This window comes from Arthrobotrys flagrans (assembly GCF_004000055.1).
Source record: "Arthrobotrys flagrans strain CBS H-5679 chromosome Unknown unitig_1, whole genome shotgun sequence".
NCBI lineage: Eukaryota > Fungi > Ascomycota > Orbiliomycetes > Orbiliales > Orbiliaceae > Arthrobotrys > Arthrobotrys flagrans.
In genome coordinates this window covers 4,374,224-4,396,606 of record NW_027137556.1, presented here as the reverse complement: position 1 = coordinate 4,396,606, position 22,383 = coordinate 4,374,224, and the positions used below count along the sequence as shown (strand labels likewise).

At 44.8% G+C, this 22,383-nt stretch overlaps 7 protein-coding genes across 7 annotated transcripts; 5 read left to right on the top strand and 2 right to left on the bottom strand.

The window, feature by feature from the left end:
• Positions 1-62: 62 nt before the first annotated feature.
• Positions 63-2,779, top strand: DFL_009300 (uncharacterized protein; the record flags this gene model as incomplete). Its single annotated transcript, XM_067639165.1, has 2 exons — positions 63-402; positions 468-2,779. 2 exons carry the CDS (start codon positions 63-65, stop codon positions 2,777-2,779), a joined length of 2,652 nt encoding a protein of 883 aa, XP_067486980.1.
• Positions 2,780-6,187: 3,408 nt separating this feature from the next.
• Positions 6,188-7,399, top strand: DFL_009299 (uncharacterized protein; the record flags this gene model as incomplete). The annotated part of the gene is made up of 1 exon (XM_067639162.1): positions 6,188-7,399. The coding sequence occupies one exon, from the start codon at positions 6,188-6,190 to the stop codon at positions 7,397-7,399; it is 1,212 nt and encodes a 403-aa protein (XP_067486979.1).
• A 913-nt stretch (positions 7,400-8,312) lies between these two features.
• DFL_009298 (uncharacterized protein) lies at positions 8,313-8,937 on the top strand (the record flags this gene model as incomplete). Its single annotated transcript, XM_067639161.1, has 3 exons — positions 8,313-8,407; positions 8,486-8,699; positions 8,755-8,937. 3 exons carry the CDS (start codon positions 8,313-8,315, stop codon positions 8,935-8,937), a joined length of 492 nt encoding a protein of 163 aa, XP_067486978.1.
• A 670-nt stretch (positions 8,938-9,607) lies between these two features.
• On the top strand, positions 9,608-10,210 carry DFL_009297 (uncharacterized protein; the record flags this gene model as incomplete). Its single annotated transcript, XM_067639160.1, has 1 exon — positions 9,608-10,210. One exon carries the CDS (start codon positions 9,608-9,610, stop codon positions 10,208-10,210), a length of 603 nt encoding a protein of 200 aa, XP_067486977.1.
• Positions 10,211-11,404: 1,194 nt separating this feature from the next.
• On the bottom strand, positions 11,405-12,307 carry DFL_009296 (uncharacterized protein; the record flags this gene model as incomplete). Its single annotated transcript, XM_067639159.1, has 1 exon — positions 11,405-12,307. The coding sequence occupies one exon, from the start codon at positions 12,305-12,307 to the stop codon at positions 11,405-11,407; it is 903 nt and encodes a 300-aa protein (XP_067486976.1).
• A 5,617-nt stretch (positions 12,308-17,924) lies between these two features.
• DFL_009295 (uncharacterized protein) lies at positions 17,925-19,655 on the top strand (the record flags this gene model as incomplete). Its single annotated transcript, XM_067639158.1, has 1 exon — positions 17,925-19,655. The coding sequence occupies one exon, from the start codon at positions 17,925-17,927 to the stop codon at positions 19,653-19,655; it is 1,731 nt and encodes a 576-aa protein (XP_067486975.1).
• A 101-nt stretch (positions 19,656-19,756) lies between these two features.
• On the bottom strand, positions 19,757-20,466 carry DFL_009294 (uncharacterized protein; the record flags this gene model as incomplete). Its single annotated transcript, XM_067639157.1, has 2 exons — positions 19,757-20,006; positions 20,087-20,466. The coding sequence occupies 2 exons, from the start codon at positions 20,464-20,466 to the stop codon at positions 19,757-19,759; spliced, it is 630 nt and encodes a 209-aa protein (XP_067486974.1).
• Between the last annotated feature and the right edge of the window lie 1,917 nt (positions 20,467-22,383).

Here is a 22,383-nt window from a genome sequence, read left to right as displayed (position 1 = left end):
TGAGTTAATACTTGGTTAAAACCCAGACAATGCTAAACTGATTTACTATAGGAAGTCGCGGGATGAGCTTTTCTAATATATCTCCTCCCCAATCTGGTACGCCAATAATTTTGCCCCATGGATATTTACCATACGGCGGAGAGCGACGGCACTCATACTCAAGCTCAGATTTGGATCGTGTTGGAACCGAACGCCGCGCATCGGTTGATACGACATGGGAACCATCATGGGGGGAAAGACCTAGGAGTTCGGGGGATGAAGGTGGATTCTTCCCTCCGACTCCCGTTACGACGGGTCCCCAATCCGCTGCGTTCTCCGGATTCTCGCCAATACATCGACAATCTTCAATGCCGACAGACGCTAGTCTAGCGATGTTTGCTTCCGTTCCTCTGGATTATCCAAGTTTGTTTAAAATGTCTTTTGTTAGAGGCCGCTCGTCGTCGAAACGAGTGCTGACTTGTCGTTAGATCTCCTTCGTCAATGGTTAACTCCTATCGACTTTCAATTGGAACGCCTTCAGCTACAAAAGACGAGAGCGGACCGTACATTTGAATGGCTCGTCACTGTCGACGGGCAGTTTACGAGATGGGTGAAATCTAACAGTCCAGATTCAGCTGTACTTTGGCTATGCGATCGACCCGGGGTCGGAAAGAGTGTAGCAACTTCTCTAATACTCCAAGCCGTCGAAATCCATTGCCACTCAGAGAAACTATCATTCGCCTACATTTTTGGAAAGAGAGCCAATAAACTCAACCCAGCCCCTCAGGCAATCGATTTCATCAAAAGTCTAGCGTTCCAAATTTTCAGATCACACCCAACTTCCGGTGGTCATGCGCCTCAAGGATGGGAGACCTACTCGAAATATGGATCCCAAATACCAGCATTCGACCAGGCAGTTGAGTTTCTCGGGGAGGTATTGAAAAACCGAAAGACGTATCTAGTAGTTGACGGAATCGACGAATGCTTTCAGCCTTCCGAAGTTCTAGAGGCAATTTTAGGTCTTCCCACTGTTGCAGATGGAACGACTCGCGTGCTAATTTCTTCTCGGATGCGACCGGACGCCTTCGATCCCGATGGCCTCTATCCTGTGATTCGACTTACACCCCAACAAGGCGTGTACTCCGCCGACCTGAGGTATTTCGTCGAGGACGAAGTCAGAAAGATTGAAGGATTCCACAGAACATCTGAAAGATTTACCGAAGCCGTAGCGAAGGTTATCGCTGCGTCTGATGGCAACTTTCTCTGGGCGTCAGCCTTACTGGCTGACCTAAAGGTTGCACAAGTCCAGGGTAGGTTCTGGGAAACAATTACCACTATCCCAATGGAGATTAGGATTTTGGTGAAACAGGAACTATGGAAGATTTGGCAAAAGCCGGAGTCGAAGCGGCGGCTTACACTTGAAGTTCTCGAGTGGACGATATTCTGCATGGAACCATTGTCGGTCGGATCATTCCCCTTTGGCAGGCACTTTGGATCGGACGGCTCCTTCCTAGACTATGAACATCGACGCATTGATAGATCCCGGTTTCTTCTTCGATTCGGCACTGAATTCTTGGTGTTCCCAACATTAGACGGGAAATTCGAGCTGTTCCACCACCGGCTGGCTGACTATATCCTCTTAACGAGCATGGAAGAGAACCCGCAGTTCCAACTTACCGACGGCCCGACTAGACTAGCACTCAGCTGCGTTCGATATCTATCTTCTTCTCAATTCCAGGACTCCTTGAACTCCGAGACATACCAATATACCGCGATTCATAGCTCAGAGGCTGGAGCGGCGAAGGTCTATCTTCGTTCAAAGTACCTCTGCCTCGAGTACTCATCACGGCACTTAGTACACCACCTATTAAAAGTCAGCGACGTGACGACCGAAGACGGCTCTGAATTAGTTTCCGCCTTGATAACCTTCTTCCTCTCCACAAACGCTACGACATGGGTCGAGGCCGGTCAGGCGTTCGACTCTACCTTTTCTAGATCATTCATCAACAGCTGCCCCGAGCTCTTGGATTGGATAAGAAGTGTAGTCGCAGTTCACCCTCGATGGAGGGAATCTCTACAAGCCGTCACCGCCCGGCTCGAGGGTCTCAAAGCGTACGCTAGTTCTTCTAGAAACCTGTTAGTTCGACCTCAAGTTCAAAACCGGCCGCGTTCGGCTACCTACGAATCACCAGTGATCCAAGTGTCCAGTTACCACGACGACATCCCTCCAACTGCGGCGGAGCCCCGAAGGCCCCGAAGCAGGAGCCCGCGGAGCATTGGTAACCTACTTACCTCCCTAAGCAGCGGTCGCGAGGAGTCATCAAGAAGTCCTCAGCGCCGTACACGGGAAGAAGTAGAACAAGGCGTTCAACGAAGGTCACCCGCCAGAAGCACCTTTCCCATCGCCAACAATGAAATCCGACGAAGTTCCGCAGGAGCAACATTCGGTGCTATCACCAGCGCAATCGCTATCGCAAATGTAAGCGCCACAAGCGCGATACCCTTGCAATATCACTATCCAGTACGAGATGAACCATGTAGCAGCTGGGGGGCGACATCGCAGCCTTACTACTCACCGCATGAACCACCACAATTTTCTCATTCAGCGTTTGGACCTCCAAATCCTGCCAGACAACAGTCGGCACCACAGCGCCAGCAGTATGCGTCTCCTCAACAACATCAGCAACAATATCAACAACAGCAGCCATATCCTATGCAGGAGTATTATGGTCCGACTGGGTATCCGCAAGACGAATATACTCCTAGCGAGCCGCCACCGCCATATATGCGGTATGCTTGAGCGAGCTTTGTGGAGCAGATTATATATACATATTTACATACGTTCGTTTCTAATAATTTTATTTTTATTTTATTTTATTTTTTATCATTACGAATTATTTACCATCGTTTGGAAAAGGCGCCTCGGTCGTTACATACCTTCGTCTATATTTTTACTTTTTCGTTTATATTACCTTTTTTAAAGCTATATTAGCTTACTGCCTAACACCGGAGCGTGTATAGAAGTTGTTTTATTCGTTTCTTTATCCCTTTTTTATTATTATTCGCGTGTATGATAGTATATAAATATTTACTTGGGTATTTAGCAGGATCTAATGAATAGTTAGTTGATATTAACAAAAGGTCCTTGTATTACTGGCCCGTATTCCGATTTAACAGGGCTGCAGAGAGACCTCAATGTTGCTTCCTTCCATGAAACTGGCGGTTGCGGCAAGGAGATGCATAACGGTAACTATAAATCGATGTTACAAACTCGACTCTACGAACAGGATTTAACTGCATGCAATTCATATTAGGACCCTTGAACTCTCTCAGCCTAACATACTCCTGCCAATAATTCTCTCCGCCACCAACTACGAAGGACCCCTACACCACACACTGTCCGGGGATCAGGGTTTAGGAAACGTTGGTTTATGGCGAGGTAGGGATATTGATACGCCGTTGAAGTTTCTTTGTTTCGGTCAATATCTATGTCTTGATTCTGGGTACGAGAAAATGTCTTGATTATAATCTGGATGAATAATCACATACCCACAGCTCCGAACTACGAGAGGTTAAAGGGTGCCTCCAATATTCGTAACTTAGAAATTTACGAATGTATAATGGAAAGTAGGTGACTTTATTAATATTTAGGAAGATCTGGATCCATTTAGTCCTAATTTAGCGTTACAATATCCTATTGCTTACCATTCTCTACACCTTTAACTCCATCGCTACCCCTCGCCTCCACCCATCATCCCTCTTCCAAAAACTCCCACTCCTAAACCCAACCCAACCCCTCATTAAGCCTGCTCAAATCATCAACAACAGCCTCCCTAGGATCCCACGAATCCCATACTCGGCCCCTCTAAATAATACGGCTCCTTAGTTCCAGGAACCATCTGCTAAAAGGCCGTATGCGGACGAGTTCTTATACGTCTATCGTCAGGACCCAGATCTTTTGGGAGTAGCCCATGGTTCCTGTAGTTGCCCTTGTTACGCCACTTGAAATCGAACTTCTTGCCGTTTTCGTTTTCCCATTGGTCGAAGTAGTTCCAGAGGGAGATGACTGTGCCTTTTGGTTCTGGGGGGCGGTAACGGAGTAGTAGCATCCTAGAATAAAACATAGATGAGTTAGAAAACTCTCAAGGTATATAATAATTAATGGGTAACAATCTTACCAAAAAAAGCGTTTACACAAATTCAACTTCTCATCATCGCATAAATGATCGGGTCCTCTCCCATTAACCAGCGCATAATCCTGTTCATCATCACACTAGCAATCACTACAAGTGCTCGACATCCATCTAAGATAGTCTTCTATATCTTCATTCCATTCTTCTGCATATATGACTCTAATGATTCTACCGTTGACTGCGTCGTTGAGTTCGGCTCGGTGGTTGCCGAGACGTTCGGGTCCTCGATCGAAGACGTCGCGTGGTTCGTCGCAGTGGATGGGGAAGTCGTGCGCGGAGCCGACGGGCCAGAAGGGACGGCGTTCGAGTTTGTGGGTTATGGGCTGGGGTGGGGAGATGGCTATTCTGGAGGGGGTCTACAGGTTTGCTGACGAGGGGGTTGGGTTGAAGGAAAGGGGCAGGATAATAAGAGGGAGGGAGGGGGAAGAAAGGTGAGACATACATTATTATAATAATTTATTGAAATTTAAGTATATATAACTGTTTGGGGGATTCTGGTGATTAAATACTACAGGTGGGATTACTTATAAGTCTGCCTTAAGAGGAAAGCTCATGGGTATAGCTTGTAGTATATATAATTGGGAGTGAATTGGCATTGCAAGGCCAATGGCTCAGAGCTGGGAACCTTAAATTCCTGTATAGCCATGATTGGTAGTGCATTGACACCTTTTAAAAGCGGTGGCGTAGCGATATTGTGTTTATCGTGGTTTCCCATGATAATCGGCATATACACAGTAAATACATGCCAATAACGGTACTAGATCTCCAACTAATTACAGTACGGGCCGACGAAAGGAAAGAGTATTGATAGATGTAGCTTCGGATATTTAACCGCTATAAACATTCAGTTTCAGGTTTAAGCTTGTTAGAAATAATATGGACTCTTTCGTCTACTCTAGTTAGTCACAGTGCCGCATTAACACGCATGAAGGGTTTATTTTGAACTGATTTACGAGTAGCTGAGTTGCCTCACTCTAAATGCTTAGAAAAATGCATCTCCCAACATTAGGTTTGCTGCAACTACATCTAACAGTTTGAGAAGGTGATACAGGTGCATATATATCATGTCGGCGAGTTATATCGTCCTTCTCCTGTACAGCTGTGTGACTTCGAACTCCTCGTGTGAAGCGTTTATTCGCACTGTATTCGATTTTCTGATAAAACGAAGAAAGATATGTTTTTATGTATGAACGGGAACAATATATATGTTTTGAAAGAATATCGTTGTTAGAATGACACAGAAGCATTTTTATATGCCTCCATGAGTGGCTTAGCTTTGCTACTCAATGTTGGAAGCTGCAGGGGATGATATCTCTATTTCGCATTGCCGCATTAGACAAGTAAACAACAGCTATTGCAGAGGGCTTAGAGAGGTACAGATAGAATATTTGGGCATATATGCATATATCACATCTAGATACACAGTTTAGGGGTTTGATCTGTTGGAACCAACCAGTTTGAGCTTATGTTTCCTGACATCAGAGGTTCCCGAGACACCAATTTGCCCTACCTTGCATGACAGATAACTTAAACTGAGTTTCCTGAAGCGCTCAAGCTTTTTCTTAAGATTTTGGGTGTTTGATTATATATACGTTAATCCGCTTTTTTGAGGGTCGGTTGTGGTATTGGGGTCGCTGAAGTTATTCCTATTTATAATTTACCAAAATATTCTTTGGTAGAAATCGAAACCTCCAACCGAAAGTGAGAATGGAGGAACGCTCAAAAGACTTTAGATGCCGATTAACAAGAAATGGACGCATACTTGAAGATAAATCTCTGCCATGGAGAAACCGTTACTGCGACCTATGAAGAGAGCTATTGTGTTGTGATACAAAAATACAACAATCTTAGTCATCAAACTGTCGCCAAATTCTTCCCTCCAAAAATAATATCCGGCTTCAAAACCTTCTTCTCGACAATCCAATAACCTTACCAACTAAACCCCAACATCCCCCTCCCACCCCCATCGCGCACCCCCGAATCGCGCTACCAAAATTGCCTATATTCGGCCCACAATGTCATCAACTCAAACCCTCACCTTCACCACTAGCACCTCCCTCCGGCACCGTCTAATTCAATCCACACTAACCGGCAAACCCATAAAAATCACCTCGATCCGTTCTACCTCCCTAACCCCGGGTCTTCTACCTCACGAAGTCTCCTTCCTCCGTCTCCTCTCGTCGCTCACAAACGGGTCCATAATCCAAATCTCCGAAACCGGTACCACATTAGTTTACAAACCCGGGCTAATCGGACATACTCCATCTCCCAATTCTGCGACATCTTCGGCGTCGAAGGTTATCAAACATGTTGTTTCTGCTGAGGCTTCGAGTAGAGGAGTAACGTACTTCCTCGAGCCAACCTGTATCTTAGCACCATTCTCAAAATCACCGTTTCATATAATATTCTCCGGTCCTGGATGTGTTACTGCAGCTACAGAACAGGATTATAGTGTCGATACCTTCCGTACCGCTATATTACCACTCTACTCCCACTTCAATATAATCGCAAAGATCGAATGTCGGATTACAAAACGTTCTTGTTCACCCGGCGGCAACGGAGAAGTCATGTTACAATTCGGCCACCAAATCCGCTTACCACCAACCCTGCACCTCAGAAATCCAGGAAGAATCAAGAGGATCAGAGGCGTAAGCTACACCCTCGGCGTCAGCGCAGGCAACAACCAACGAATGATCCACTCCGCCCGCGAAATCCTAAACCAATTTATAAACGATATCTACATCTACTCCGAAGTCGTCCCGCACGCACCTGCAGCAGAAGGCGGTAAAAGAGGAACACCGGGGTTTGGGATGAGTCTTGTGGCGACGAGTAGTACTGATTGTGTATATAGCGCGGATTGGGGGAGTAGTACTGAGGCTATTAGAACTCCGGAAGAGATTGGAAGGGGGTGTGCTTTACGGTTGATTGAGGAGATTGGGAGGGGAGGGTGTGTTCAGAGGATTGGGGTTAAGACGGTGGTTAGTTTGATGATGATGGGGAGTGAGGATGTGGGGAGGGTGGTGGTGGGGAAAGGAGTTATTGAGGAAGAATTTGTCGGCCATCTAAGAGATTGGAAGGCTTTTGGGTGTGGTGAGGTTTTGGTGAAGGAGTGGAGTGGTAGTGAAGGTCTTGCTGGGGGTGGGATGGGTGGTATGGATGAGGGGAAGTTGATCAGTCTGGGAGTGGTAGGCAAGGGAGTGGGGAATGTTGGACGCAAAGTTGCATAGAATATTATTTCTAGATATAATCGAGGATTTGTAGGATATATGTACTGTATAGCGGGGTTTTTGGCGTTTGGGAAAAGTTTGATGCATAATAGAGCGCCATATATCAATATTAAATTATCTTCTTCCAGATCTAAATTCCCCTTCTAACAATACGACATATCTCTATTTCATGTCGACTTCAGCAGTTATATGTATGAATGGAAGTTGATAGTGAACTTGATGTAAGTACCAGCCGAATTTGAAATCCGTCCAATGCAATCCTAGTCACCATAACCAAAGTTCCCAGAAAAAACGAACCATTACCTAGTCATACCAGTGGTTGTTAAATAATAAGTGGGTGATAAGAAAGCTAAGCTTTCTAGCGTGTGCGATAGCCACGTCAATATATCTTGGTCTGACTGTCATTATATAGTAGGCCTGAACTTATAGTTACAAAGACCATGCTACTTTCGAAACAGCGTCACAGTCTATCATGAATTTGACAGCGGAGAAATGCATTTAAAAGATGAGGCTCCCCGCCACCGTTCTTGGCCTTTTTCCTTCTCTCGTTCACGTTTTGCGCCTCCAAAACGAGTAGCTCCAATGGCGTCGACGCATACAAGCCCAACCCGATTCTAAAATGCCACACCCAAACACAATCTTCTTCTTTTTTTGTTCCTGATCACCCCCGCCATATGTGTCGATCTAACAGAAGTAGTCCCAACCCTTACCTCCTTCGGCCCCACCCTTTACCCCCCTTCAAACTGTTTCTCCTGTTCAATCTGGTCAACCAGTCGTTTCTACGATAACGCCAACAGCGCGAGCACCTTCGTCTCAAGATTTTTTACAAGATGGTATATAAGCTGTAATATCGATAGAGATACTGGAGAATGTAACACCTGTTGTCCACCTAGCTACAATACCTGGGGGTTTTATGCGCCCGGGGGATGTCCGGGGGTATGCGAGTATATTAAATAATGGGGTGAATCCGTGGGTTGGGGATCAGAGGGGGACGGTTTGTTGTCCCGAGTTCGTATTCCTTTCCTACATTCCTTCCATGCAATGCTATATGTTAAGGAAGGTGGTTACTGACAATAATTTTTGTAGGATCAAGTCTCCGGCGGGGATAACATTTACAACAGCAAACTGCGTAACGACGTTCATAAACCCGCTGGCGAGGGATCCGATTAATATAAGTTGCTTTGAGTGGGATGATGATAGGAGTAGTAATGGGACGGGATTTCAGGCGAATTATAATGCTAGGGCCATTATTGTTTTTGGGCTGGGGATTACTAGTTTAGGAAAATTTCAGTTTTTGCCGGTGGGTGCGCTTCATCATGTACAATATAAAGACTGGGGCTAATATAGGGAGATAGTTGACGAACGGGGGAACTACAGCGACTACCCCGGTGACAAGTAGTGAGGTACAGAGTAATTCGGAGCCAGAATCTACTCCGTCAATATCTGAAAGTACTACCACCCCTCTCATCCCCAGCCAAACAGAAGAAACAGCCTTATCACCCCCCTCAACTACTGATACCCCTACCTCAACTTCCTAACCAAACAACAACGATAACAACAACAACAGCAAAAATAACCTTAGCAGTGGAGCAATAGCTAGCATCGCAATCGGCTTAGCTATCCCCGTTATTGCAATATAGCATTCATAGCGTACAGGATGCATGGGGAGGAACAGACAAGATGTCCCAATTGTACCGATACATAATGATCCTTCGACTAATGAGATGGGACTTGAAGGAATCCAGACGTAAGATCAGCAGGTTTGGCGGTAAAAGTTTATATATAGGCATTTTAGAGGTTGAGGTTGGGATATGAGGGCGTGATAAAGGTAATTCTACGAGTTTAATACAATTTTGTGGTTAATACCAACATTTTGAGGACATATATAATGGAGTTATAGGGTTTGAAATAATATACAGCTAATATACTGGAAATTGGAGGCATACTCAGCCATCTACAATCAAAAATTCTGACTCGTAGACAGTCCGATATCCATGGTGTTGACCAAAAACTACTCTTTTCGGAAACCACCCCAAACAGCTCCAAAACTCTTGGCACCGTCGCGAACACCGAAGCTGTCCCCAAGCTCTCCTTCTTCCTCTCCCTCTTCCTCTCCCATCTTCAACCGATCCCTCCTATCACTATCACTTCCAACCTCACCTCCAAGTCCTACTACCAAAACAATCCGGAGCATCTCTCGCAAGCACAATGACCCAACCCCCTCCTCCCGCCCCTCCAAAGGACTCGGACTCGCTGCGACCAGCTCCACCACCCAGAGCACAATCCCACCAGTCCGGAATAATACACCAACACTGGAACGACCTTCCGGCTGGTTACATACCCTCACCTACTTCCCTCTCCCGCTCTACTTCCCGGAATTCAAATATAACTCCTACCACCGGGTCACGTGGCATTAGTCCTCTCGGCCGTACCACCCCCCTCGATACCTCCACCACCACAATAGAATCCACAAAAACAATAAAAGAAGGAGAAGGGAATGGACATTCATTATCAACACTCCTCCCAACACTCTACAACCTTCCATCTACACTATCTCAGACGGAAAGGACGCAGTTACGGACGAGGATAAATAAGTCGTTACTTCCGAAGACGGGGGATGGTGGGACGAGTGATGGGCAGAAGGAGTGGGTTAGAGGGATGCTTGAAATGTTTTTGGAGGGAGGGGTGGATAAGAAGGGGTGTAGAGAGGAGATTGTGGGGTTTATGAGACGGGAGAGTGGAGTTGCTGGGTGGGCGGGGGGGTTGAGGAGGGTGGTTGAGAGTGTGGTTGATAAAGAGGAAACTACTTGAATACTTGGCCGGTGGGGTATAAATCGTGGCTGGATACATATGAAGTGATGGATGGGTGTTTTATAGATTGGTGATAGAGGGTTCCGAATATTCTTTTACCGAATGCGAATAAAATGATATACCTGGCGCTTTGGGGTTCTCGGTTTTTTCTTCTGTTTTTGTTCCTTTTCTCTTCTAATTCGAAGAGGTTATTAGATATAGAATATACATGCTTCTCAGAATAATTAATTATATTTAGAACCAAGTACCTAGGTATCTATCCTTTAGTACACCGTTTCGGACCATTTTGAAATCTTAAGGTATTTAATTTACAAAGCGGTTGAGATTTAATTGGGTATGAGAGTAGTCTTAGTTGCTTCGAAGGCCGGATTCCCCATCCAGGGAAATCTTTTAGTATCCCCCTCATGTATACGGTGGTTATTCTACCTGGAAAGGCAGCGCATCAGTCAGCTAACTACCCGCGTGATCATCATGAGTAGCTGGTAGCCGTCCAGTCAACTAGCTACCACTGCTGGGGTCTGTGCACGTGGCCTTAGAATTAATCATACTCTTTAACTACCAAAATATCTCTATAGAAACGTGTAATTCCTATCGATCTGTTACCACTGTGGAATTCGCTGTTGTAGAGCTCGAGGTAGACGAAAAATAATCACCACGAGGCTAATTAGCGTTAAAATTGTGTAGGTGAATTAAACTACATGAAATCTAGTCCCGACGCCAGCTGCCAGCATGCCAGCACCTGAAATTAGTGTAGTTGTAGTAGAATGTATGAAAGCAGCAAAATGAGGAGTACCTACACGAAGCGAACAAAAAGATTATGAAGAATGTAGTTGAGGTTCTGAGCTAGTACTGTGAGGAAGTGAACATGTAGGCTCTGGGAGCCAAGTAGCAATCTAGCTGCCCCATCAGCTATACGCAGGAAGTATGCAGAGAATAGGATGTGTAGGCATAGAAAGACCTGAGAGACTGAGAATAATAATATATATATATATGACAAGACAAAGATGCGATCTTAGAATAACAAAGGGAAAGCTGTTGGACAAAGGAAAGATTTGTGGAAAGAACGTCAGTAACATAATTTATAGAACAAGAATGCCAAGATGCGTTAAGAACAAAAATGCAACAGAACACTGCGACCACCTATTTCCACCACAGTAGGAGGTGTATATTGATAACGTAATATTGCTTCCAATCCTAGTCCGACTCATAATCAGACCAATACTCAAGCTCATCGTCCGTTTCATAGTTCCAGGCCTCGTTCTCATAATCACTATCATCTCCATCTCCATCCCCAAGCGTACCGTCATCATCATCCTCTTCATGTCTTCTGAACGGGTTATATACATAATCCCTATCATCCTCATCGTCCTCACTATCGAAATCGTAGTCCACACCGTCATAATGATTTATTCTCAACGCGCCAGAATAATCCTGGGTTCTTAAGTTTGCGAGGGAGTCCCATAAATCTTCGGGTTGGTAATTCGCGTCAATCTGTGCAGCGAGGTTTTGTAGAAAGAAACTTGCGTATTTATGCGAATGTTCGATTCCGCCGTTGGCAATCGATGCGGGGCCCCATCCGTGAGTTGTCATATAAATACCAAAGTAGGGGTCATGAAGCTTAGTGGTTATATCCATCATTAAGAATTTTAGGTTGAAGAGGGTTTGTCGGGCGTATTTTAGGAACTGGAAACATCTTTCGGGGTTATTGTTGACGAATTCGAATCTTTCCAGTATTAGAGTTTCTAGTGTGAGTCTTGAGTGATTGAGGAAGGCTTTGAAGTTATTAAAGTCGATGGTTGCGTATGATATCCTCAGAGCTTTGAGATTGGATAGTTTGAGGGATGTTGGGAGGAGGAATCGCTCAGGGCGGTTAAGGTCTAGGTTTAGATATTCTAGCCGTGGTCCGATAGTACCCAGCCATTTACTAAATCTCTCACAATTTTCGTTACTGTAGGTCATCGGAATGGAACAAACATCCAATTCACGTATGTTAAGGGCGGAAGGTTCTTTAGAAACCGTGTGGAACCTGCTAAGGTCTATTCCTATGACTTTTTGATCACCCAGCAAGTATGGTTCGCGCTTTAGTCTCTCGTCCATCTTGATTGTTTGAATCTTCTTCGAATCAAATAATTGCAACGAATGCATCACTGTCCACCATATCATAGAAAAATCTTCTGCCTGGTGCAGCCAGTCCGTTGCACATTTCCTTAACACGGCCGATGCCGGATTGGACGGTCCGAATTCAAGAGAAGGATAAAAGGTGTCCAACTCAAATGAAGATAGAGGTTGAGGATGATGGCCTTGGAATAGAATTGATTGGGCGTGCGGGAATGACGAAAGTACCAGGGCGAGTAAATTCACCGGTGGGCTATGTCTTCCATCGCGAATTTGGTGCATGGAGGTTGTATGGTCGTATGCCAAACATTCCATACGAACGAAGGTATGTGGATTCGCCTCACTGAAATTCGGGACCACAGCGGTAGATTCAGTATCATCCTGAACCCCTCTTTGCAGGTTCTGCGCCCCCCGAACTTTTGTGACATGGGGAACGCTAGAACTTATGATGATGTGACGGGCTCTTAAATGTGGACCGGGGTGTCTTCTAGATATTTCCAAAAGATTTTGTAGAAATATTGGAGTGAGGAAGATAGTTTGGGTGTCATAAATGTGGCCGAGATGAAGATCGCGAAGTCTTCTGTTAAGCTTTCGACATGTAAGTCTTAGATTGAGCAAGCTTTCACGGAAAGATTTGATTTCCGAAAATTGATAAAAGATTTCCAAAGGAAGAGTGATTATAGGTGCCCTGGCTCTGTTGGGTCGCGCATGTTGGCTTCGAATTAATGCAGCCATGATCGAATAATTTGCGATCGCCCGGCCGGGCAAAGTTGGGACCAGATGAGTATTGATAAAATCAAATAGATACGTACTTAGGTATGTGCCGCGGGGAAACTGAGAGTTAAGTTTTCTGGGATGGAAAATCCGTCTTAAAGCAGTCTTCGAAGTAGTTTACATGCCTTAAACACTTTGTAAAGCGTCTAAAAATTTAAAAGGGATCACAAAGCTTGCAAAAACCCCGTACGGTAGGTATGTAGTTAAGTAGTTAAACGCCGTTCGTGTTTCCGACTTAGGGCATCAAAAGTTTGGTTAGGCGCGGGGTAATTGAGGCACAGAAACTGGGCGTTTCATTGTATTAGGTAGGTGGTATGGAGTGAATATACCTTTTAACTCCTAGGTTAGCTGCGTCCACGAGTCTCATTAGCTGAATGATGGATCAAACGGCTGAAATAGTTATAAACACTTATGAAGAAGTGTTAAAAATTAAAACGTTAGGATATTCTAATTCAAATGCATATTATAGAGGTAAATGTATCTTGATACACCTATCGTGCATATGGTTGTGTAAAGATTTAAATAATGGGGTATGCTGTGTGCAATCAAATAATCCCTAGCTAGTTGCATTTTGAATTGAATTAAACGTTTAAATGAAGAGCATGTAATTATAAGCAAGGAAAACACGATACTGCTCTTTTGCGGGTGGAAGTACAGTTAACTTGCTTGTTTCAGAGATCAGATTGATATTCTAACACGACTTTCCATCTCCTCTCTACTTCGCACCAACCAATTTGCTAGCCATTAGTCCTAGATCCACTCGAACGCATATCGAAATAAGGTAGCAAACCATCTTGAACATCTTACTAACCATCAATAGGTCAGGGGCAGCACGTGTTCTATGATACATCCTAGTTTCAAGATGCAAGACTCCTTTGTAACGTCTAGGTACGAGGCAGACATAGAAAACAACTCGAACATTCCAGAAACCTCTGTTCCGTCAACTAGATCAGAACCTCCCCAAAACTGCTTTTCCTGTCTAGGAAGAGGTATAGTCCCCGGCGACTCTCTCTTCTGGCCGAACTTCGCCAAGCAGTATTAAATGGCACCGGTCACTTGCAGTGTCTTGAAGCGACATGTAACCGTCAAATTATCATTGGTAAGCAGGGTAGTTATGGATATTCATGGATTGAAATACTAGCTGGCCCGAAGTTGGAAGAAAGAAAGAAGATATTCATCAAACTGGCGAGACTTGTTCAGCTGTTGATGGGATTTTATAAGTTGAGCGTGAATGCTTTAGTAGAGATTGAACCCCTCAAAATTCCGTTGGTGCATGGAGGCGTCAAATTTATCGCGATCGAATTGAGATCTCGGATTCACTGGGATGTCCGTGTATCATTTTTACAATTGATCACAGTACTACTTCACGAGTAGGTTTACTCTTCCTTAACCAGCTTCAATTTTTATCAAGATCATTGGGGCCGGCACTGTGTACGAGACCAGCGCAGTACAAACTAATAAAATTTATACACAGGCTTGCCCACGATTTAGACGCCAAAATTCGTGGGACAGAAGTAGAAGACTCCCACTCCCCGAATTCTTCGAATCACTACAAAAACTCCAGCGTACATACTACACCCTAATGTCGCCTTCCAAATATTACCAGTTCCCATCCCGTCTACAAGTCGAAAACCAGCCCACCATAACCCCAGGGACAGCTGAATACGCCAGTAAAATGCAAAGGCTGGTTCTGCTTCGCACATAGCATTTGAAGAAAGGCTCAACCTGGATTTTAAGATACTCACGCAGCGGAGCCGTAATCGGGCGGAAACGGCGAGATGGCTGATGTTTGGTAATGCGAGGAGGACAGTAGGGTTTGGAAGACGGGAGTCTGAGGCACGAGGAATGGGGATTATTTTGATTTTGAGGGGGGTGTTATGAAGCAGCAGAGGGAGGGAAGTCGTGGCGAAGGGTTGGAAGCTGTGAGAAGTTTTTATTCCGAATAATTGGAAAATGAATGGTCGGTATGCTGTGCGTAAGGTGAAGCGGGGATATGATGTTGGTGGAATGGCAACATCTATTGGAGGAGGGAAGAAGGAGAGGAATGAGAGAATGATGATAGGAATAACAATCACAATTCGGAATAAATCCTCTTTTTCGAATTTATGATCTGCGGGGAGGATTAGGCTTGTGGGATGGATTCATGAATATGAAAGACTAAATGATTTCGTAATCATTCTATCTAATATAAGTCTGGTCAAATCATCTTGATAAAACGTATGCCGTTGAAAGGATACAGCAGTACTTTCTGGAAACACGACGGGTTCTAGCCCACGGGGAGCGCATTAGTGAATTGGAGCTGATCTTGAAGGCCTCTAGAAGATGAGGTAGTGATTTTACCGGTAATATCGAGGAAATACCCAAGTCGACACAGCATATTGCCATGAATTCCACTTGCCCTTCAAACGTCAACTCTGCTGACATCCGTACTTTCCGGACTATTTACAGATATTTGGGGGTAGGCCATGTCCAACTTCAGTTACACTCTTTCAGAATGCCGCAATATTATGGCATGAATGCTAGCATAGTTAAGGAGCGTGGCTACAAGCTAGACATGAATGTATACATGTACCGTAGCTAGTCCATTGGCTGCTAATCTATGCTCTGTGCCTGTGAGAGTTGTAATGTTGGTTTTCGGCAACAGTCTTCAATGCAAAGCTACGAAAGTTGGAATCTTCCATCTCTTCGGATCGAAGCCATTCTACTGGATAGTAAACGAAAGAACCCGACTAAATCTCGAGATTCACCAAAGATCCGAAAGTATGGCAAAAGCTAAGGACGGCGAAAGACAGTTGTCCTTCTATTTCCCAAAGCCAAATTCGATGAATCCTAACTTAAAATATATCATGCGGTTAGTGCTGGTCTAGACTAACACATTGTAGACAACTCACACCCGTATTGCTTGCTGCGCTGCATAAGTTCGCCGCTATCGTCATAACCCGACCATAAGTTGTACCCGAATGCGCTTGTTATGATCAAAGGATCACGAGGCACATTTCAATGATTCGGCCTATATATTTGTCCGAGAAAGTGTCACGTTGTCTTGAATGAAGTCAGTTTCGTTTATTGCATAAATATTGCTAGAACCCTACGGTAGGTTTGCGACTTTGAATATCTTTCAAACTGCTAGTTATATCTTCCAATATCTATACGAAGACTTTCTTCACTACGGATATAGGCATATCGATCGACGGATTAACCCTTTTTACATACATTGTTACTAAGTTTGTGCCGATGAGATTCTAGATCGGAGTTTCTAATTTTACACCTCGTATCTTGACAGCATGAAGACGAGATATTGATCCGGCTTCGTGACTTTCATGCTCGGAGTGGGCCTAATCCCAAGCCTAACAAATGCATTGATAAGGAATAAAACATCTTCGCGAATTCATTATATAAGGAAGAAACATATTAGTTTTAACATAATGTTCAGCCTCAGCCCCAAGTCTCTACCACGACTGGCCTCACGTAGCCAGTACGGGCCACAACCAGCGTGGCCGCAGCGCCTACCGACTTAAATCGGGCTGCCACAACATACACCCCAGCCGTGGATCCCAAAGAGTACGAGATATACTATGAGCAAAAGCGGTAAATCTGCGTCACCAACTGGGATATCGAAGGAAACGGCAAGAATGACCCAAAAGAGTTGCCTCTGACAGCACAAGTTCACTTAAATGGTACAAAGTAAGAAAGGCAATGAAAAATTCTCTTTACTACTTCGACCAGCTAGAACTATCCGAAAAGCAGAGAAACGCTAATCTTGCTCTCTTATCTGCCAACGAACCTGCCGACGATCCCAATCTGGCTAAAGCAGATCTAGAATCCGGTTCTAACGGTTCTAACAGCGATAAACCAAAGGGTCTCCTCTGTAACATACAAGCATTTTCTCAATTTTACGGCACGGATGGAAATAATCCCGGCCTAAATATGGATCCGATTATGTATTGTGATGAGTTTTCGGGCTATACCATTCGGCTGAGCAATCCGTGAGATATTGCTATAAGCGCCAGCTACCTATCTGCAGCAAAATTAGCTTACGAACTGCCTTTCCATCTGGGTGTTAACCAAGGGCTGGACGACGAAAAGGCCAATTTTCTGGTACACACGGGCAAGAAAATCCCAACAAGTCCAAATAGGCCCTGGGAGACTATCGGCTGGACCTTTTGCCGGGTGACCGTGACCACGATCCTTGGGACGAGTATGGTCGCCATATGAGAGGTGGGCGTGGATATTAATGAGACAAGGCTCGTCATTATTCTACATCTTCTCTTTATTGATTGTATTGTTCACAACTCTTCCTTTTATTCATCATGCTCAAGCACTGGACTTTTCTGAAAGGAGAACTTTTCTATTATCGGTTTCTTTCTTCTTTGTCTCACTATGGGTAACACGGGTTTTCTTTACATTGATTAATTTTCTTTATGTTTTCCTGGTTCTCTGCAACTGAATCATGTTTGTTTTCTTTCACGCGATCACGTCCACACTGCACTTTTACTAGCTACTCTGAATAGTGGTTGCCTCAACCATATTCCTGTATTTAAGTCTTATAATTCAATCAGTTTCAGGCCCATGAATACCAAATATCAGAAACTTACTAGTAGCTGTAATGTCGAAGGCATAAGTAGTTCGCGGTTGATTTTTGCCAAACATCTGGCGTAGAGACCTGTAACATCACACAAAGGCTTTGTGTTGTATCTCAAAATGCAACAAGCTTAGTCAGCATAAGAGTCAACGTCCACCCGACTTGAACCATCTCCATCCTCGATACTCCTACTCTAGCATCTCCATCATCCAAGCTTGGTAGAAGCTTCATCTAAAACTGAAAATGGCTAACCCCTCTGACTTGACATCATGGGCGGTCCCCAGGCTCTCTAATCTACTCCCACTGCCCGAAGATGAACTCCGACAGGTGATATCGTATGCCGCGACTTCACCGGACCTTTCGAGCCCATCTGCTATCGCGACTCATTTCACCGATCTCCTTGGGTCTTCTTCAGAACGTTTATCTTTTATTGAAGAATTTAATAGGCGGAGATTCTCTGCTGCGCTTTCAATATCTAAGCCACGACAATCAAATACCCGAGACGACTCTAATGCCCCTCCAAGGTCGAACCGCAAGGGGACAAAGAAGAAAGAACCTCTAAACAAGCTCCCACCAGTTCGAAAAGTAGAGAATACTTTCTCGGGGACCGCTGAAAATTTGGCTGGGAAAGTGTACAAGAAGGAGGACCTGGACGATTACATGTCAACATCAAGAAAGAAGATGGCCTCGAATTCGAGTCCTACATCTAAGCCGACATCTCAAACACCATCTCGATCCACTACCCCGAATCCACCAACAGGACCGTCAGCGGCCTTTGCATTTACCCCTGCTGCTCCTGTTGCTCTTCCCCCCCAGAAGCAACCAGCGCAGCAAGGCATGCTAACCTCCGACCTTCTAAACAAGAAGAAAGCTTCCAAACCCAAGGCTGCGACTGTATCTGTCCCAGCAAATACTACAATGCGAGCTCCATCTTCTACTCTCTCAGACGTCTCCTCAGCTCTTCGATCTTTAGAACTACAAACAAATCCAACTCTCGCAAATACACACACACTCCCCGTCGAGAAACGCCGCTGCAACTGCTCCGGCCGAAAACATGAACTTCTCCTCGCGGCTCCCAACTGCCTCCACTGTGGGAAGATTATTTGCATTAAGGAAGGTCTCGCGCCTTGTACCTTCTGTGGTCACGACCTCATTTCATCCGAGGATATGGAAGTTATGCGTCGTATTCTTCGTGATGAGCAAAGCAAAGAGAAACAGATCGCACATAACGCAGGCCACAGGAAAGCAGAAACGACAAAGACTACAGCTGTTTATGCTAGCAAAGTAAACCCATCAGCTGGAGGTGTTAACCATCTTTCTAGCCCAACACCTACACTATCCGCATCGGGATCATCTGCCGCGCTGGCCAGCGCCATGGAACAGAGAGACAAATTACTAGGGTTTCAGAGTTCCTCAGCTAAAAGAACTAAGATCATAGATCAAGCTGCTGACTGGGAAACCCCTGATTCTGGTGTAAACATGTGGGCAACGCCTCAGGAGAGAGCATTGCAACTACGAGAACAACAGAGGAAGATGAGGGAGCTTGAATGGGAGAATAGGGATGAGTGGGAGAAGAGATCAGTTGTTGTTTCCATCGACTTGAAAGGAAAGAGGGTCGAGAAACGAATGGGCGCTATTGAGAAACCAAAGTTTGAAATCGAGCCCGAGGAAGAGGAAGGAGATGAAGTAATCCCTATTACAGCGACAACTAGCAGCGGAACATTCTCAAAGAATCCACTACTTGCAAAAGGGTTGATAAAGCCGGTTTGGAAACCACAGAAAGGAACGAATGATGTTGAAGGAGACGATATAGAGCCTAGTGGCGACTTGGGCCAATGGGGAAAAAAACTACGGAGTAGCTGGAGGGTAGTACAAGACGATATGACCGATAATGAAGCTTTGATCCTGGATGGAGGGCGCCTAGGCAGGGAGGCTACTAACGAGGAGAAGAGTACTGAGACAAGTTGTGGTTGATCGCATAGATTCAATTTTGCACATAAACGGCAACGACCAAGACGACCAACGAAAGATATAGGTCTCTTGTTAAGAAATTAAGTCGGATACACGACAATGAATCATATGAGATCAAAGAAGATGCCCCAGTAGTTCCCTGGGTCACATTTCCTTTTAATACTGAGAAATTTTTGAACCCGCACCTCACCGCCAAAGATGTTTTCAAGAGGCTCATAAAATCCAGTACCTGCTGGGTAAGCGCGAATTTTCCCTAGGTCGCGACACTTTTGGGCTAAGATGTCGCGCACTTTGCTTGTAAAGTCCGTTGCGTCCCGATCTAAGTTCTCATCTGTGTAGGTGGGAGCCACCCTCCTATCATGAGAACCTATCAGCGAATTTTTTGAATATTCCAACCAGATTGGTATATTTACTGGGAAAGGGGGGCCACTTACACTTCATACACAATCCCACGATGGAAATGCGAAAACGCAGTCGCATCATCCGAAGCCTCGAGTGATTTTTTCTTCGAGAACCTTCCCATCAAGATAATTGACGCTTCCGCACCTTCATTCTGCCCAAATTCGAGCCATAGATCCCAAATTTCATAGAATGCGGCTGTATTCAGCCGCTTGATGCGCATTCCTACACCAGGTCTCCTCGAGCCCATCACGCAACCGACGTCATCGCTGTCATTCAATCTGTCTGCGGGAATAATTACAGCTTGCTTGAAGTCTGGATCAAGTGACGGATCAAGCATAAGCTCCCATGCCTTCTCTGCTTGACTCTTAGGTCCATAAAACCAAAGAACCACCACCAACGACGGATATCCCATCGGTGGAACAAAGCAAAAGAGAATAGTACAAACATACTTTCTCCATACTGCGTCGCAATAATAGTCTTAAAAGCCTTCTCAATGGTTTCTCTCGAATGATTGCTAAAGATCAAAGTACAAGTCCACTATAGCCCATCATTAGATTACGGGTAAATCTTCATCGTGGCCTTTGTGACAACCCCAAAGGAGGCGCCAACGCCACGGATGCTCCACCATAGCTCTGGATTTGTAGTACCATTTAAAATTCTGTGGATGGTACCCTGAGAGTCCACGAGATTTACGGAGATAAGGTTGTCGATTCCGAGGACGTAATTTCCGATGTAGCTGCCCAAGCCACCGTAAGGACTGCACCTACGCCGACGGCGTTGCAGACTCCTGCAGCTATGAGGCCGAGTAAAAAGCGTCAATTAGCTATTTTGGTATAGTTATGAGGCCTAAAAGACAAAATTTCAATACTTACTAACTTCAGACTTCTTTTCAGAGACAGCGTCAATTAGTTCCCTGATTATTATGCCACCACCAAAATTGACGATCTGTTGAGACTCATCAACTGAAATGTGGTTCAAGGTCCTCATACAAATAACCACGTCGATGCTTTTGTGGTTCTTGACCCTTTAGTTATGGCCCCCAGATTGAACAAAACATTTCAGGTCTTTCTCCCTACAATATCGTACCTGTAGGTGCATAAATTGGCATGTTAGTATCTGGTCTAGGAAATGGCAATTGATCAACTAGAAAAGAAAAGAAAAGAAAGAGAAAGAAAAAAAACCTGACAGTTTCAATAACATCTTCCTCACTATGGGGAAAGACGGTAAAAACGGGATCTAGAGCAGTGGTTTCATTATATCTCTTCACTGTATCCTCTTTGCCTACCACTTTCGCCTACGATGAAAGACGAGGTATAAGTTCGATAGAGTGTTCTTGGAAGGACTCTATCGTTCTTAAGGAGTTTTGATGGGTTATCAAGACAAATGATTTTTAGTGATTGATATAGCAATCGCTGCGCTATAGAAGGATAGGAATATTATGCAATGCCGCGAGCTACAAAGCTGATGATCAGATCAATGTTCGAGATATCTGTAGCTGCTTAAGTAATCCGAACCTAGCGGCTAGCCTCGAGACTAATCGATTGATCCAAAACACCTCCTCCTCCACAGAGTCGATTTCACAGAGTCGATTTCGACTTTCTTGGCCCGTTAAAATCTACAATATGAGGCCGAAGAAAGAACAATCCAACGTGGAATCGTGCCAATCGATGCATTTTAACCCGATTGCAAAGATCAATTACGACACAAGGCTTGTCAAAAACGGTCGTCTCCCGTCAATTTCAGTAACGGCGGTTTCCATGCATATTCTTTGAGGCTTGTAAACGTGAAGGGTCAGGTATATTCCACGTGAAATCTACCACCCTATCCGCTATTGGATTGCATGTTGGTGTGATAAGAATAAACCGGTTTGTTGTGGTAGCGTAAATGCAAGTTAACCGGTTTTCAAGCTTTCCGCCGATACAGCACACATAGAGGTTGATCTCCCAGTTAGCCCTCGTAGACGACCAACTCAACTCCCGAAAGCCAGCAAACCGATCGTGGTGACTGCTTCACAATTTGAAATACAACGTACGGGGCTACGGGAAAGAGAATCAACTTTTGTATGCCGCACATGTTCAGTACAAATATGAAAGACGTCATGACGAAAATGAAGTTCAGGCTTCTGCCGCTCTCCTGTGTAATAAAATTTCTCACTAAGTTTAATCAATATCGATGTAGACATGGGGTAACTTATTGCATCTCATGGGTCTAAGACCGGTCGATTGGTTTTCTAAGTGTCGAATTTCGCACATGGTCGGTCTAGATCATACAAACTCAGAGTGACGGCAGGATGGCGCGGTCTGGATATTATTACCTCGTAACTCTCGCA